The following is a 13,319-nucleotide window of genomic DNA, read 5'->3' as shown; positions in this document are numbered from 1 at the left end:
AAAATTGCAAAGTTGCCATCACTGCCCCTGATGTCTTGAAACACTTTAGTCTGCATGCAGAACATCCACAGAAGAATGACAGCCACCCCCTCTGCAACCACCTCCAGATTGTCCAGGGTAGATGTTGTGCCTTTGGCCTTTCTTTCCTTGGTTGATGGTTGATGATGATTGTGGTGGTCTCAGAAACAAAGAAGAGGTGAAGGACTCACACCACAAAAACATTTAAGGATTACTCCTTAGACAGAGACTTTCTTACTTTTTTTTACATGCTCAACCCTATTTTTTTAATTTACCATTTACCATTTAGGACAAATGTTTCGGTCACAAGACCATTGTCAGTGCCATAATATGCAGCCTCCAGATTGACCAGATTACTTCCTACTACAGAGCTAGCCTTCGTCACCAGCAGGCCACGGCAAAGAAGAGGACCCCTGACATTTAGGCTACAATTTCCCTGCATTTATCGTTAAGCCTACATATACAGTACATACCAGTAGAATTAATGTGGCATTTAGCCATATAATAAGTAAGTTCATCTATAAATTGTATGTATTGCAACTTTCTGGTAATCAGCAATACAAGAAAGTATAATACATGTGTTTCATGGTGCAGGAATCCCTTGGTACAAATTAATATTCTGAAATAATTAATAGAAGTAATCTCCCTCAGGAGGAAGTAAGAGATGGTAAGGTCAAAACAAGTGTGAGAACAAGCACGTCAATTATCAAAGCCTAGCATGCATGACGTGCAGGGTCTGTTTGACAGAATCGCCAGAGACTGCTTTTGTTGACAATACTCAGAGGAACTATTAGACCAATTGCATATGGTTCGTTATCAACCTTTGATCTGTTGAAAAAAGCTCAGAATAATTATTGCCATGTTTACAAACTACAATCCTGAATGCAGAGATGCTAATGCAGAAGGAGAAATGGGCTACATTGTTTATTTCTTGTATGGATGAGAATACTGCTTTTGATTAATTCCTGGCAAAGTTTCTCAATTATAAACAATGAGATGGTGTAGGGTAACACCTCTAATAAGGTGACATGTTATAAAGTAGGGTATCCACCTCGTAACTTTGAGGTGTTTAGCAGCACCCCATGTTGTAATAATTATTTCCTAATAATACAGTTTGTACTGTTCCAGGCAGCTATCTTAATTGTAGTCAAAGGAATTTCAAAGTGACGAGCAGTAAAGTTATTGTGGGTGATACAGGTGCTGGTTGGATGGAAGTGATGTGAAAGTAATGTGAGATCAAATGTGTGTGTGTGTGTGTGTGTGTGTGTGTGCGTGTGTGCGTGTGTGCGTGTGTGCGTGTGCGCGCGTGCGCGCGTGCGCGCGTGCGTGCGTGCGTGCGTGCGTGTACAAATTTGGCCCTAAACCATTGTGTTTAAAGATGATCATCAATATTTTAAAATTAACTCTATGACTCACTGGAAGCCAGAGCAGAGATCTGAGAATTTGTGTAATGTGTTCACTTTTCTTATTTAGAATTCTAGCTGCTGCATTCTGAACAAGCTGTCTTGTCTGAGCTTGTTTATGGGGAGACCTGAGAGAAGACAGTGGTCTAACCTGCTCTTAGGTTGGTTTGTTAATAGCCCAAACAAAACTCAACAAACTCAGTTTTCAGCATCTATAAACTCTTTAAGGTTTACATAAAAAATACTATGGGGGATTTGATTGAAGTGCTTCAACACTGAGCCAATACTATTCATTACAAGTTATCAAATACGCTCAGTAGATGAGAATTTGTTTAAAAATGATGTAGCCTTGCGGCCCATAGGTCAGGGGTCATGTTTCTACGTATAGCGTGAGGCAGCTTGATGTACAAGAACATCTCCCAGGCATGACGTAGAAGTACACTTAACGCTAGTATGTTGCAGGGACTTAACCCAATCCAACTATTGATACTTGCCTAGCAGGGAGACTTTGGGTACTATAGTATTAGTCTTTAGAATGACTCAGCTGGGGCTTGAACCCTGACCTCCAAATCTCTGGGCGGATACTCTAACCACAAGGCCACTGAGCTATTTATAGTGCTCATTATACGCTCACATTTTATGTAGTATATTATACAGCTTTAACTGATGTTAATTATCTTTGTGCAGATGTGGTCAGAATTTGAATGTGGTGGACATTTATACTTTTGTTGTGTTTTTAAAAACCCATAACTGAGGAGAATGTAACATATGTAAATGATGTGACATGATGTGATTTTCTGACTATGAATGCCAGTGAACATGACATGTCTGTAAGGTCTGTAGACTACACAGCTCAGTGTGGCATGCTGTTCTTTAGTTTTTCACAATGAAATACGTAAGCCTTTTGTAGCTAAAAATACATTTTATTCTTGCTTTCAGTTCACAATTATCACAATAATCATAACCCTAAATACTTTTTCCTCACACTCACAGTGTACAATGATGAAATTTAAAGAAATGTTTTACATCAAGGCACAAGACAGCCATAGTCAGTGATGGTGGAGTTAATAGTGTTGACAGAGTTGTGTCTTGGACTCTAGTCCACTGCACTGTGCTGCTGACATAACAAGGAACATCTACACACATCAGAAACAGCACTTTGGCCTCAGGCCAAGACAGGGGACAAAATCCATTTTCATACCTGCTTGCACAAGGAAATCTTCCCCGCAGACCTGCAATTATAGTCTTTATTTTTCTAGCAGTGTTGCTAATGCTAGATATCTCTGTCGTCTTTATGTAGAGCATAGAACAACAATGAGTACTGGCAGAGCATATATCAGTCCAGCAGTGTGATTTCTTAAATTATGTTCTTATTTCCAGGTTTTTGATGGTGGGTCAGGATGCATTGTTGTCATTTGAAGAAGGTGTACTGTGCTGCAAAGACAAAAAAAACAAAAGGTATGTTAATCTAAACCACAAATGCTCCATGACCATATCCAGATAGATTTACGGTGCCATGTCATTGTTCCGACGGCTTATTGTTCCGACGGCTCATTGTTCCGACGGTTACTATACTAACCCTATACCTAACCCTAACCTTAACCGCACGCGGAAGCCACGTAGTCGGAGTCATGGGATGTCGGACTTATGTGCAGTCCCCAGATTTACAAGATTGGATGAAGCACATTCATAACATTCATAAAGTGTGGGAGGAGGTGTGGGGAGGAATTACTTGTACAATGTTATGCAATGTGTTTCATTAAAGAGCATACACTGAGGATTTGTCATTAAATATACAGAACTATGTAGTTGGCTGTGATTATATTAGTTATTTTAAATTCTCATTGTTGTAAAGATTATTCGCAAGCTTGAATCCCCACCTTTGGTTGATAACACATGAAAAGAAAAAACAAAGTTCATATACCCATTTTGATTTTGTGGAAGCTGTCCTTTAAGACGTTCCCCACTCTGCGTTACAACAGAAACGTTCATTTGTGCTGCCTTTCTTTCATTTCAAAGCACAATCAAGTTGTTTCTTCTAACATGTAACTTGTATAACAGACAATGTTATAAAGACAATAAATAGAGAGAGAGAGAGAGAGAGAGAGAGAGAGAGAGAGAGAGAGAGAGAGTTTATAGTTACAGAGCATAAAGAGAGTGGTAGTCCTGTCATACCATACATATTGAGCCGGCTCATATGTTCACTTGGGGCTGTTTCTTCTCCGCCTCCCAAACGCTTTAGCACCCACGTTGGTGGGGACAAAGTTGCTGCTTCCAATCCCCCCTGATCGACTGAGATAGTCAGCCAGGCGGTGGGTTACACATGTGGCTGTGTTGCATCCCCGCTTCTGGGCTGTCACGCTGCTTTCAACAAAGGGGAATAGACAGTTCAACAATTTACTAGAATATTCATGATCCATTAAGATGAATGATTGCTGTTCTGCTATTCTTAATAGAATGATCAACAATGCATTTGATGCAGATAAAACACAAAGAAATAAGATATTGATGTTCAAGTATTCAGATGATGTGAATAGCTGCCATGCATTCATGCTTACCTCTAATGGCTGTTGCCAAAGTATATTTAAATCATTGAATAAATGTATGAATGGGAAAAAAAACGTTGTATAAAAATAGGTTTATTGCAGAAGAAATCACTCAGTTTTTGAATTTGTATCACTCTTTTTTCTATTTCTATTTGTAGATATTTATATTCCACTACTGTATACTAATACTGCTGTGATTGTTTTTCTAAAGTATACTAAAAATAAAAAATAACTGTCAAAAAAGTAGATTTTGACAATGGAAAGTTAAGTGGGGTGGGGCATGGAGATCAAACATTCTATTGAAGTTAGTCAGGCAAGTGGGAGCCACATGCATCAACAAATGTATGGATGAATGGGGGGGGGGGGGGTTGAGATATGTTAACTATGAACAGAGAGGAGATGAAACGTGTGCTGTTGACAGAGTGGAGCTGCAGGTGACTCATTCTAACGAGCCCTGGTCGTTTGCATAGTGCTCAGCCAGGCTTCATTTCTTGCCAGGTGTGCCTGCTCCTACATCAGTGCGGGGATAGGTTTGCAGTTTGTGGATATCCTGGGACAGTTTGCCCAGCACACAAGTGCTTAGGCTGGTGCAGCGCTTGGACATGGGTCTATCCATGCTGTTAGAGAGAACATGCAAAAACAGGCTTACAGTAACCATTGCATGCAAAAAATATGTTGTAAAACAAATCACATGCTGTTATGGTTTAAACAACTCATGCGTTAAAAAAGATATATGTTTTTCCCATTTGTTTTAGTTTTCTGATTATCATTTCAAAGGCATGCTGACAGGCATCTAAAGATATTATTGTTAACCAAAATGATGGGACTGAATTGTCATGCTTTCATTTTAATCCATCTGTTGGTACGACCAATCGATAAATATCATGCATCTCATTCTCATGACATGAGCATACTGTACATCATGCTAACTGCATAACATGCATTAAAAGATTATGGCAGAATAGATTTATATGAATCATACTCTATACCTTCTTTCTAACAATAACCATTGCACTTGCACTTGTTGACTCATTTATGTTGATCTCATAAACAAAGAAATGTGTTATATCTGGTTTAATAAAAAAAATAAAAAGCTAAACAAATCCACCATTAGTAAACCCTAAACCTGATAATTAAAAATGATTGATGATTGTTAAATTATTGATTGATGGAGAGTCGTACCTATTTCCTTCAGTTGCATGTTGCTCTTGCTCTTCAGATGACATCTGCATGATCTCCTCCAAGATAGCATTGAGTATCCTCCGAGCATCATAGTTTGTTAGTGTGACTTGGTCCGACACAGGCTCTGAACTGGTTCTGGAAATCCACAGTCGATTAGGTTGATCAGACTGGAACTGCACCAACACTGGGTTAAAAATAGTATGGCTCGCCTCGGCCAGCTAATGTCTCATGCCTCAGAAAGGGATACAAGCCAAATTCAAAACAATCTGCTAAAAGTGTTCCTTTTAAAAGCTGTCAGGTAGCCAAGTTGCACTTTATGACCAAATCAATATTCCTGTAAGACTAGTGACCATGGTTTCTGTGCAGAATATTTTGCACCCACAATCAAATATTACACAAAATAAATTGATTTTTGTTCCCATCACATTTTGTCTGAGCAACCTAGATAGTTTACAAATAACTTACATTGATAACTAAAGTGGGTGGCTTGGAGATTCTGTATCGTATCAAATTTGATTGGCTGTGGTGTCGTGGGAAGCCCGATGGCTTTAACGCTACAAATGTGTTGATTTTTGTCATCATACAATCATGATCTCAACTCAAAATATGGAAACATTTTTTATTTTTTTTTGCAATTCTGCATTTAGACTCACCTGGAAGGAGCTGCGTGTGAGCTGTACATCTGACAAATGACCAGGACATAGGCAAGAAGGATAGCCGAGAGCTTCAGCATCACCATGGTCCCCTGTGAAAAGCACATCACATCCCAAACAATCCCTCTGAGTACCTGTTGTGTATTCTCTACAACAATGTATACAAATATGAAGCAAAGAATAAACTCTCATCCAAGCAATAATAGCTTGTACATAAATACATTTAATTTGTCTACACTTGCCTTCCAGCATAAGACCTGTACAAGCAAGAGTTACAGATCTGGGCACAGTGAGGATGAAAAACTATTGGTGATATACTGACACTAGAAGCTCTTGCCAGAGACTAACACAGCAGCCACTTCCATTATTGGAATGAGCTGCAGTCTGAGAGCTACACCTATCCTTGAAAAAACAACTAAACTACACGGTAAGGTACTGTAATAACTGGTAGCCCAGAGAATATAACTAAGTTCACACAATATACTTCTAGATACTACTGTATACTTTCTTATGTCCTGAACCGTAACAGCATGCCATGTACCTTACAGCGCATTCGTGGTAAGTGCCAGCAATTGCCTCATATACTCACCGTATAGTTATCTTCTGGTAAACAAAGATCAAATGATATGTATTTAAGTTATGGACTCTCTTGTGAATCTGTTGAACACGGCCACAATACAGTGGGTTATATATGTATCTCTTGGGATTATTTATTGATTGAGTAGGTGCTTGATCATAGCCTTTCGACCAATCAAATATCTTAACGCAGTCTGCCAACCAATCAGGACCTCTGCATTGGTTACAGCAAGCCAGTAAAAGACATAGTAAGCAAATGACGTCAATACATCGCCACACAAGTGTTCCATTCACAAAAAAACCTGCCAGTCATTCGCACCAGTTGATATCCCAGTTTGTGATGATGTCATTCATTAAAATGGGCATAAGTCAAACTGTTAGACAGTGAAGTTTTTCAAATGCTGGTACTGTATGAATGAAATTTACTCTACACAATGAATTACATTTGCAGGCAGAGCCATCTACTGTACATTCTCTCATATTACAGGATCTACAATTCTACAGTAAATATGTAATAGTCAAATAAGGCGGAGAGCCGGAGATTGGTGATTCATGCCGTTTCTTTTTATAGTAGCTACAGAATCAGAATCATGATTGTATGAGGAATTTGTCTCTGTGAGGTTGCTGCATTACACTGACATCATTAGTCAGACATATATTTTCTATATTAGACAATATAAAAAATATTTACATAGTAATTTCTAAAAACATTATAGATAAAAAATGAAAATAGAAAGCTATATAAATATAGAGGCAAAATATCAAAATATACAATGGTTTTAGTGATTTTCAGGTGGGGCATGCATGTGCTATAGTCAAATCAGTATAGTGTATTATATTTCCACACCCCAAAAGCCATTCCTATAATGAACGTAGCATCAAAGAGAGTTTGTGTAGAGCTCCTGTGGGATTCATTGGTGTGGCTTATCATAGTCTACCCTGTTTCTTGGAGCCAATTACTCGGCTTTTGGTCCTGGGCCATCCACTAATTCCCCTTACTTAACAATATTGGATGATGTATCGTAAAGCATCCTGCCTCAGACTTTGCTTTTGCGTCACGGAGGAACTCCATTAATGTGGATGAGCCTTTTAGTGCTATTGAGCAAAGCCCCGGGCCCTGTGACGGAACCACTAAATCAGAGCAGCAAGACAGAGCCAAGGTCCACCCCCTTAGACCTCCATGAGCTGTCGGATACTGGTGGTGAAGGATTTTAAAGAATGGTTACTTGCCCAAGATCTGTTAATTGTCCTGTTCTGTGGCTCAAGTTCCTTGCTTACACAGTCAAATCGTCAGTGTGAATTTTACTCTAAGAGTGTAAAGATTGTCTGTTGTTGGGTTCATGCTGCTTACTTCAATCTTGCACTTCAATTTGCTCTGGACAAATGCTGAAATATGTAAGACCAATCAAACTATAGTGTATTCACAAAATTATTGAACAAAAAGCGATTCTTCCTTTCTTGTGTGGTCTGGATCATCTATGGTATTTTAAAGGTGCCTCACTTACACTATTAACTTAGGGCTAGGGCTTTCTTTTTATGAAGCTGATACTGCTAAACATTTTAAGCTGGTCATTCATAATTTACACATTTACACAGTTCACATTTTAGAAATAATCACCCCTATACCTCCAAATATGTCTTTGAAAATGCCTTCTATAGCCACATCAAACTATGGAAATGTTAGGTGGGTGACATTTTCATGATCTATGATGGGCCTGTTGATAGGTTATTCCTGTTTTATGAGTATCTCAATCACTGCCATGAACATTTAAAATTCACCATTAATCATGATGTATTGTACAACAAATATTTTTGGACATTGTTATACTTGTTATACTTGAGGGCAGGATACTGGTGACAGACCTGTTTAGAAAAGAAACAGCTTCAGTCAGCCAGTTCAAGTAAAGGACCACTTCACCCATTTTCAACCTATCTTCATGTAATTGGTCCCAACTAATGCACATTAAAAGATGGCACCATTTTTGTCTATTCACTCTGTGTAAGGCCCCGTTTACACTGGCAGCCAAATCCAGCCTGAATCTAGCCTGAATCAGATCTGTGCCATATCCAGATTAGAATCCGATTTGTTTTATGTAGTCTGAACAGAGACAGGTCACATGGAATCCGAGTTTTACAAATCAACCCACCTGAGCCACATTAAGAGTTGGTTTCAAATCGGATTCACATCGGATTTCTAAAGATGCGTCTCAGTCTGAACGCAGTAAGCTGATCTAAACACCCAAGTCGCATATCAAACTGTCCAAAACCTCACTTGCAGAGCGACCCGAGCGCCACTGACGTGACGTCATTACAGAGTGTGAGAATTTATTAAGATGTGCGAGAGTGCAAGGGGTGTAATGAAAATAAAACAATAGTGCAGCATAAGTTTTACCAAAGAAATGGTGAGCAGAAATGGTGAGCAGCATTCAATGCGAGAACAATTGCTTATAGCATGCTGACTTTCCAGGAATAGAAAGCCTGCAGTTTCTATTAGCTTGGATTCCCCATCGATGATGTCACTGGTAGGCAGGTTTCTGAACTGTCCACAGGCCTCGTCTGAGACACAGACCAAGTTGACGGTAATAAGCATTAGTGAGGACCAATTATATGAAGATGGGTTGAAAGTGGGTGGAGTGGTCCTTTTAAGTAATTTCTTTTAGTATTTGTCCTGTACAGTATTTGTATTTATGGATACTTGAGACTTTTCTTCCACTAATTTCAAAGACAAATGGTGTACTTTTGACTCCACTACATTTCTAGGAAATAAAAAAGTACATTATGAATTAGTTCTATTTCAAATATAATTAAAACAGCAGATCTACAAGCTCACTAGTGTCACGATGCTACATGTTGTGAGCTTGTACATGTGCTATTTTCACTATTATTTATATATTTTTAACATCTTTGAACATTTGGGGGAAATGTCTACATTTCAATACAGCAATGCATTGATATTAACAAGAAAATGTACTTTTTAATTTGTACTCAAGTATCTTAAAAGCATATGTTTGAATACTTCAGTATGTTAAATAGCAAGTACTCCAGTACTTAAACGCAAGTTTGACAAAGCAACTTTCACTTGTAGTTGAGTAATTTTTGACCAGGAGTACAGTATACATACTCTGCACTGGGGATGAGTACTTCCACCACTGATCTGAACTAAAAGTGACACAAAAAAGCATATTAATTAGGACAGAGGGTGGAAACAAAGTGAGTAACAGCTGCCTAACACAGATTCAGCACTATCACACAGCAAGTTTTTCCCCCCATGATCCAACAAAAAATAATAAAATAAAAATGTTGGTGAAATCTGATCTAATCCCTATTAAAACACTTCTTTACTTGTTCCTCCACCAGGGAATTATTGGTGTGGTTTTACATAAGAGTACCACATACACCCACCCGACAACAGGAAAAACAATGGACGTAGGGCTCTATATCTTGCTCTACAAGAAATATAATCTAGCTTATCAAATGCCCATGTGGTTTAGCATGGGAAAAACACAAAGAGCACTAAAAAACAGGATAACGGAGAGCTGCATCTGGACTTAGGGCCAACATAACCTGGTGGCAGTACCTTTCAACCAGTGGCCTCTCTCAGATTTAAGCACTTTCAACCTGGTGTCCCAATTTTGGGCATGTCGTTACACGTGAGAAATTTACTAAAATGATTCTCTAAACCCAGTGGCAAAAAAATCTGAATATTTCAAGAAATTGTAATAATAGTGAAAATATCTGATCTACAAGCTCAAATGTGTTTCATTAAACATACCGTTAATTCTAATTAGTAAATACAGTTACCGTATGACCTTTTCCTTGATCTAGCAAACATTTTATAGAAGGGTGTTAAGGCCCCATTTCTGCACATGATTTTAAAAATATATTCTCTCCTTCCTCTAACTTAAAGCTGCATTATGTAACTTTCTTCTTCTACCCTGGATTTGAACCCGGTTTCCTTCGCAAGTGCTGAAGTTTTTACCATTGAGCTAATACAGCTCAGGGGATACATTGAATCTTGACCACCAGGTCAGAATTTGTGTCAGATCCTGTGTCTAGGACATGACCTTTGACACAATGTCTCAATAGAAGAGCATGGAGACAAAATACAACCACCCCAATTGTATAAATTGTATTGTATTAACATAATCTACCATACAGATTAATTAGTCAGTTAGTTAGTTAGTTAGTTAGTTAGTTACATAGTGTTGCTTAAAAGGCGCACTCATTTTCAACCGCATCTTCATATAATAATCTTCACTAATGCTCATTACCAGATCCAACTCTGGCCACTCGTTCTGTCTCATCATGGCTGTCCTCAAATTATAATTGGATTTACAGTAGAATTCTATCCCCTAGCATCTTGCCCCCACACAGTCAAACAATGCACTCCCTCAGCGAGCTCCACAGAAGGAGCCCCGTGGGAGTGGCATCCTCTGCTCCCCGCCCCCACCCCTCTTATGGAATGATTAATCTGATATAACGTTTATATAAGATATTGTTTGCTCTACGTACATTTTTCTATGTACTTTATTGGATTGTTGTTTTTGGATGTTTATCATCTTGGGTGGCTTGGATGTTTAATCACACCTGCCATCATAGAGCTTGTGAGCCTAGGACAGAAACATTATTATTTAACTTTTGTGGCATGGAGCATGTGTGCAGTGTATGTGAATTCTGTATCAATTAGTAACTGTTGAGGAAAATGGAGTCGGAGAGACTTCACATTATAAGATACAAGTTTAATACATAAGCTCAGAAGTACTTTTCTAGGGGAAAGTAGGAAGAAAGCCCATTTATAGAAAGATAAGAGCTTGTGTCATGGGACCAGGCTGTACCCAAAACGATAGATACCAGCAAAAGGTGAACAACAAAATAACAATATAACTAGAAAAAGTGCTCCTCGGAGCACAGGTCTCCGCCAGGTCAGGTGCGTTATAGTGGCCTCCTGGTGGCGCTATAATAGGCCAATGTGAAAAAGGTTTATTCTTAGGCCTTTCACGGCAATCGGACGCTGCATTCATGATTTGAGGCAATTTGTTCCAAAAATGTGTTTTGCTAAATTAGACCTGCTGGTGGCGCTATAACAGGCCAATGTGAAAAGGGTGGCATTTCTTCCTCGGTCTGGTGGGAATGTGTGTGTGAAATTTCACGGAAATCGCAAGCTGCGTGCATAGTTTAGGCATTTTGTTCAAAACGGACCAATCCTGCAAACTTTGGAAGCCAACCTTAGCCAATCAGGATGAAATATGGGAAATCGGGACAGGTCTGTGTTGATCACATAACTATAGAGATACTGTGTACCGATTTGCATGACGTTTGGATAAAATCTGTAGGAGTAATATGAAAAAATGGGTTTTGCACAAATCTGCCTCCTGGTGGCGCTATAACAGACCCATGTGAATAATTGTGGCAGAGGTTCTGAATTGGTATCCAGGGGAGTGTGTGTGCACAGTTTCGCAGCGACCGGGGCAACGGTGCCGGAGATTTGCTGGTTGCACACAGACAGGACACACGGACACACGGACACACGGACATACGGACGGACACAATAGGCTCTATGCACAGCAGCCATATTGTGAATGAATTGGGCCCCTTTCTTACTTCCTTCACAGGTGTTACCAATAATACTAATTAAGGCTCAGTTCCATTTAGTGTGGCATAGTGGTTGTCTTATTTTCAAGGACCCCCATAACTCTGAGAGTGTACAAATGGAACCAAATGGACCCTTACGGGTCCATTTGGTTCCATTTGTACACTCTCAGAGTTACACACCCACCATAAGGGGCCGTTTGGGAACCAAAATGGAGTGTTTCTTGTGAGCCAACATGCACGTTATCAGCACCCTGACCAGAATGGAACAGAGCCTTTATTAGCATCATTGGTAACACCTGTGAAGGAAGTAAGAAGAGGCCCAATTTCTTTCCAATATGGCTGCTGTGCATAGAGCCTATTGGTCCCCCGCAGACATTACCTCTTCTTTCATTGACATTGACATGGTTTCTGATATTCTTGCATCGATGTGATGTGCGTATATGACTTTCCTTCAACCTGAAAAGGAACAATAAACATTGCTTACATGTACTGTACATACCCGTAAGTATATACAGTACAGTCGAAACAGTAATGAGAAGTCATTTACGTGTACAGTATATCCTGAGTAATCAATCGCACATCAAAGCTCACAGAATCATTAAACCTTAAGTTAAACTTCCATTAGCAAAAATACATTCACCTGCTGGGCTCCATTAGCTACAGTATGTCATACAGGAAGAAAGGAGAATTTGAACACCTGGACCCAATTGTTGTAGAGGGATTACAAGGCCTCTTGGGGCACCTGCAACTGGCATTAAAAGGTTTTGAGCAAATGAGGTTGTAATCCATGAAACACCACGAGCGAAGTTTGACAATGATCATTAAATACATTAAACTGTTTTATACAACTTTTGTGACTTGTCAGTGACCCTATGTCACATGCGTATAGCATTTTGGGTATGCCATTGGCAAAACATTTCAAAAGCTTTTGTAAGTTTCAAAATGTTTCAAAAAGTAGCAGATCTACATGGACACATCGTGCTATAAAATAGGGCTTACAGTATGTGGTTAATGCCACTAGTTTCGTGTTATGGGGAGCTGGTATAGTAGGAAGCAGATAAGTTATTTGCATGAAAGTGCTCATTAAGTAACACGTCTGAATTATTAGGAGAGGTCTGTAGAGGCCATTTGAAGCATCTGGGAAAAGCCTACCAGCTGCCTCAACAGGAAGGAACGGCTGGATAAACAACTTCACATCTAATGAGGAGCTGGTCATGACTAACCGATGACACAGCAAAGTGGACAGCATGCATAAATGTGTTGTTTGTTAACAACTTATGCCCTATTTTCTAAGGTCACAAAGTGTTCCGATGCTACTGCATGTGACCTTATAGACTGCCTATTACTGT

The 13,319-nt window shown here is 39.3% G+C and overlaps 1 protein-coding gene across 1 annotated transcript; it reads right to left on the bottom strand.

Moving 5' to 3' along the window:
• Positions 1 to 3,622: 3,622 nt before the first annotated feature.
• On the bottom strand, positions 3,623 to 5,888 carry calca (calcitonin/calcitonin-related polypeptide, alpha; the record flags this gene model as incomplete). Its single annotated transcript, XM_084054615.1, has 3 exons — positions 3,623 to 3,785; positions 5,150 to 5,284; positions 5,803 to 5,888. 3 exons carry the CDS (start codon positions 5,886 to 5,888, stop codon positions 3,623 to 3,625), a joined length of 384 nt encoding a protein of 127 aa, XP_083910741.1.
• Positions 5,889 to 13,319: the final 7,431 nt, after the last annotated feature.

The sequence above is a fragment of the Gymnoscopelus microlampas genome, assembly GCF_963454915.1.
Source record: "Gymnoscopelus microlampas genome assembly, chromosome: 1".
Classification (NCBI taxonomy): domain Eukaryota; kingdom Metazoa; phylum Chordata; class Actinopteri; order Myctophiformes; family Myctophidae; genus Gymnoscopelus; species Gymnoscopelus microlampas.
Note: the sequence above shows the minus strand (reverse complement) of the source record. Positions and strands in the feature narration are given on the sequence as shown.